The sequence below is a fragment of the Lycium ferocissimum genome, unplaced genomic scaffold (assembly GCF_029784015.1).
Source record: "Lycium ferocissimum isolate CSIRO_LF1 unplaced genomic scaffold, AGI_CSIRO_Lferr_CH_V1 ctg2594, whole genome shotgun sequence".
NCBI classification, from domain to species: Eukaryota; Viridiplantae; Streptophyta; class Magnoliopsida; order Solanales; family Solanaceae; genus Lycium; species Lycium ferocissimum.
In genome coordinates this window covers 77,501-82,500 of record NW_026722594.1, presented here as the reverse complement: position 1 = coordinate 82,500, position 5,000 = coordinate 77,501, and the positions used below count along the sequence as shown (strand labels likewise).

Here is a 5,000-nt window from a genome sequence, read left to right as displayed (position 1 = left end):
CACTTCCCGTTCAGTTGCTGAAAAAGAAATGGGGATAAGCTTTCTAAATGAGATTGAGTTCGACGAATATGGATGCTAGAAAGATGTTATTTGCTGCTATTCTATCTATTTGTGCATTAAGTTCGAAGAAGATCTCAATCTATAATGAAGAAATGATAGTAGCTCTTTGTTTTATAGGCTTTATCATATTCAGTCGTAAGAGTTTAGGTACGACTTTCAAAGTGACTCTCGACGGGAGAATCCAGGCTATTCAGGAAGAAATCGCAGCAATTCCTCAACTTAACGAAGTAGTTCTCTCCGGAATCCAATGAACAACAACGATTACTTAGGATCAGCTTGCGAATTTGGTGGGCACCGTAGTAGAATCATTACCAATGGCACGCTGTGCGCCTAAGTGCGAAAAGACAGTGCAAGCTTTGTTATGCCGAAACCTAAATGTTAAGTCAGCAACACTTACAAATGCCACTTCTTCCCGTCGCATCCGTTTTCAGGACGATCTAGTCACAAAGTTTTACACCTTAGTGGGTAATCAATTTGCCTACTCTTCTATCTCGAAAGCAGAAAGAGTAGAATTCATTCGAGAGAGCTTGGTGGTCTTAAGAATGGTTCGGGGGGGGGGGGTTTCTCTTAAGAATAAAGAAGAGGAATTGAATCTAATTGATGTTCATGCTCTCAGAAGAGCGGATCCAATACCAAGACTACTTCTTTCTCAGGAAGTGCAGCAAGTACTTGAGGAATTTTGGGATATCATGCCCCACGAATTAGTTGCCAAGTGCGCCCTAGTAGGGCAGTCTACCACAAGATCGAGTTGGAGCCTGGAGCCAAACCCCCAACTATTTAGACTGGGGCTGGGTTAAGCGGATGGCCCCCCAACTAGCATCTATTAGTTAAGGGGATTGGTTGAACTCAGGAATCAATTTCAGGAACTCATGGAGGCCTATTTTGATTCCAGCCTCCAAGGCAGTTTTCCCTATATTGATTGCTGCTGGGAAAAGGTTGGGGAGCCCCTTTCCAGAAAAAGCGGGAGCCTTGTGCATTGATTATCGGGCGCTCAACAAGGTAACCTAACTATCAAAAACAAGTATCCACTTTTATTGCAGACTTCTTCGCCCGCGCGAGATACTTCTCGAAGTTGGATCTACGGCGGGATACTACCAGGTGCGTATCGCGGAAGGAGACGAGCCAAAGACGACCTGTGTGACAAGCAAGCAACCTTACTAATAAAGGGGCCCTTTCTTGCTCGTTAGCGCCCCCCCTACCCCTATTATATTAGTTAGCCCTCCTTCCTTTACTCTTGGTACCTAGACACTTTGAATCAAGGCTACGCCCCAGGTCCCTTAGTTCAAGCTCCATCCCACATCCATTTGCCCAAACGACGAATAAGCTGCGAAAGAATGAGCTCCTGTCGCAATTGAAGAAGAATATGCTGCTAGTCTTTTAGCCACAGACGCTCTTGAGTCAATCTCAGCTGTGGTCCTATCAGCTCAACCAGTTGCCGGTCTTGTTTGCGTAGTAAATGGTTTTGGCGGAATACGGTGTTTGAGAGTAAGCTGCTATTCCAAAATCTGGTCTGTCTGTAAGCAATTACCTTTCCTGGCTTGCTTTAGTCGGTGACTCTATGCCCTCTGCTTTTCAGTCGAGTTGCTAAAGCACCTCTCCTTTCAGTCGAGTTGCTAAAGCACCTCTCGCCAAGACGTCTTTTCCAGTGTCGATCATCTTGCTTTCCCGAATTCGTTAGATTGCCGCCAGTTCCAGGATTGGGAGAACATAGGATTGGTAGTTGGGCTCTGCTCGCTTGGTTGGTCATTCCCTTCTGTCTTGGTTGATGGATAGGTGAGCGCATGCGGTTACTTCCGAACGAACCGGTCGATGGCAAGCTTTAGCTTAGCTGGCTAGCGGAACAGAAGATGGGTTAATGGGCTCTTAAGGCTTGGGATTTGATCCACTCGATAGGAAACGATCCTCAAAGAAGACACCTCTCCCGCTTCTGTGACTCAGCTTCATCGTACAAGGGACTTTTAGCTCATCATTCCACTTCGACTGGTAGGGGTTTTCTATTAGTGCACTTCGGTGGGAATAAGTCTTCCTCTTTTCTTTCGGAAGGAGAAAAAGATGCTTCATTTGGTTCCCTCGGATCGGTAAATCCGAATTCGTGACCCAAACTCTATCTAGTTTAGTTACATCAAAGGCGGCTGCCGAATAAAAGGGGAAACTTTGCCTGCCAGATTGCCTTCGGTAACCCTAACCCAGTTATCAAAAGAAGGCGCCAGTTCGGCTTTCAAGAGAGGGGAGCGAGCTACACATAGTGAAGCGAGTATTCGATGAACACGAAGGCTTTGATGAAAGGAAGATTTACATTTAAAGTAGGTAAAGTAGGGCGCTTAGGCTGGCTGAAAACAGATAAAGGAGACATGTGCTTGGACGAGTTCCTCCGAGGAACGCCTTAGCGGGGTCTACTTTCTTTTGTTGACGCAGATTGGGCAGGTTGTCCTGACACTCGGCGCTCTACCTCTGGCTATGCTATTTTTCTTGGTCCCAATCTTATTTCATGGCGCGCCAAGAAAGAACCTACAGTCTCTCGTTCTAGTGCTGAGTCTGAATACCGCTCGCTTGCCTTTGCTGTTGCTGAGTCTCACTGGATTACTCAGCTACTTCGCGAGCTTTGTCTCTTTCTTCCTCACCCTGTTCAGATCTATTGTGATAACATCAGAAAACTTATATGACTGCCAATCCTGTTCATCATGCTCGCTCGAAACATATTGAAATTGACTACCATTTTGTACGGGAAAAGGTTGTCAAAGGTGACATTATTGTGCAATATATTCCCACATCCGAGCAACTTGCTGATATCTTCACGAAGGGCCTCCCCTCTGCCCAATTTCACTACCTTCGCTCCAATCTTCGCATCCTTCCACCTTGCTCCGATTGAGGGGGAGTCTTAGTGTATCTAGGTTATACTGTTAATTGTGTCGTATGTATTAGCCCAAGGGCTTAATTGTAATTTGACTTGAAGAGATCATCTATATAAATAGACATCTGATGCCCTAATTAGGGCTAAGCACTGAAATTTGTCCTAAACCAATTTCAGAAACATTTTGTTATGGTGGGGAGTGAAAACACCAATGCAGCAGAGAACGACCGTATTAATCGGAATCTACTTATATTAAGACAGACGACCGAGAAAGAAAAGAAAGGCTCCACGTTCTCCAAGTGCTTAATCTTAGCGTGCTAGCCGCTGCTTCATTTCGTTTTCGTATAGTGAGAACGCTTTCTCTTTCTTAGCGCTCCGCCCCCTTGTATAGTAAGGGGAACTCTGGTTGCGCGGCTTTCTCTTATAGGGGTCATTTTCTCTGACTTGACTCAGCTTGACCTACTTGACTCAGCGGTTAGAGTATCGCTTTCATACGGCGAGAGTCATTGGTTCAAATCCAATAGTAGTAAAACCGGCCGAAACCCACTTTTTCCAGCATGACAGCAAGCACGGACTGGCAGCAAGGATGAAACTGAATGACCAAGCTTCCACTTGTGGCCTTCTTCGACCGCCTTGACACCTTACTTAATATCAAGGCAGCCCACATACATGAAGAGAAGAATTGGGTTTAGCGGTAATGGCATAAGCCAAAGCTAGATCACCGGAGTTTAGGCAAATGGGTACGAGAGAAAAAGGTTTTGAAATGCATCTTCCGAAACCAGATAATCAACCGAAGGAGATTCCCCTGCAAAAAGGAGATGGATCTAGTTTCATACTAATCTTCGATCTTCGAGATTCCCCCACGGAGCGGTAAGGCATCCCAAGGAGCGAAGCGGCTCAAAGGATTGGCAATGAAGCTCAGTCTGGTCTGAGGGGATGGGCTAGGCTACTCTCCCCATACATAGGAAGAGGGGGAAGTCAAGTACCTAGATCCAAGATCACGATATACGCTTTGGTGGTAATATCCGGCATAAAAGAAAGCACCAAAGCAAACAAAGTCGATTCTTTGTTGAGTCAACTGGCAACTGGGATTGCAGCGGATCTAGTGGTTCTCCTATTCTATGGTCTTGCTGCTGAGAGAGTAAGAATAGAAAGCAGAAGCTCGCCCGCGGGCGAAAGACAAGGGATGATTCTTCTAAGATACGAACTTGCGGAAGGAATGAAAAGGTATTCGACTAAGACGGGGACGGGTATTCCCGAAGATGCTTGACCTAAGAGAACGAGACGAGAACGAGACTAAGAAAATCAGATATTGGAGAGGAAAGAAGCAGTGCGAGTAGAGTAGAGCAGCTTGGTAGCTCGCAAGGAGCGAAGCCTGCTTGACCAACGGGAGAAGCCAACTCCGTTCCTCCAGCTTCGCTGAAGAAGCTAGGTTCCTCCTTGATGTCGTAGGTTCAAATCCTATCTCCGCACTAAGTAAGGGTTTCATTCTGCATCACTCTCCCCGTCGTTCTCGACCTCGCAAGGTTTTTGAAACGGCCGAAACGGGAAGTGACAATACCGCTTTTCTTCAGCATATTTTGTCTGAATTCGATGAATCCAAATTCGAAACCTTCCTTTTTTCAAAAATTCCAACGGTTCCTGGAAAATCTCAACAATCCCACCACCTGGACTCTAATTTGGATTTTTCACTATTAATGTCGATACCTTCACGAAAAGGAAATCCGATTTCGGTAAGACTTGGAAAAAATCGTAGTTCAGATTCAAGTCGGTTCAGTGAGGGGGTGGCTCGAAGCGATTGCTGCGAAGAATTGATCTGAAATGAAGCACTTCCTCTATGGAAAAGAGGATTAATGAATTAGTAGAGATTCTATTTATCATATTCAGAAGCCGTTATCGGGCCTTACTTTTTGATTTAATTGCCTCTACAATTTGGCTCTACTTGGCGTTAGGATTTCTTAATGTTTTCATTAAGAAAACAGTATTAATCTACAATAGGCGATTGGGAGTTCCAGTCGACTATTGTGCCAAATGGCAGTCCAGCTTCATTGAAGGTCACTATATCGAGGGGTGGAAGGAGAATTTCTCC

The 5,000-nt window shown here is 45.3% G+C and overlaps 2 protein-coding genes across 2 annotated transcripts; one reads left to right on the top strand and one right to left on the bottom strand.

The window, feature by feature from the left end:
• The first annotated feature begins 47 nt into the window (after nt 1-47).
• On the top strand, nt 48-857 carry LOC132043592 (ATP synthase protein MI25-like). The gene is given in 3 exon segments (XM_059434067.1): nt 48-293; nt 295-345; nt 348-857. Coding segments are annotated over 3 exon segments (807 nt in total).
• A 746-nt stretch (nt 858-1,603) lies between these two features.
• Nucleotides 1,604-1,843, bottom strand: LOC132043591 (uncharacterized). The gene has a single exon (XM_059434066.1). The coding sequence runs from the start codon at nt 1,841-1,843 to the stop codon at nt 1,604-1,606; it is 240 nt and encodes a 79-aa protein (XP_059290049.1).
• Between the last annotated feature and the right edge of the window lie 3,157 nt (nt 1,844-5,000).

Coding starts and splice junctions, on each gene's coding strand:
- LOC132043591 (XM_059434066.1), bottom strand. CDS start 1,843: ATGCGCTCACCTATCCATCAACCAAGACAGAAGGGAATGACCAACCAA.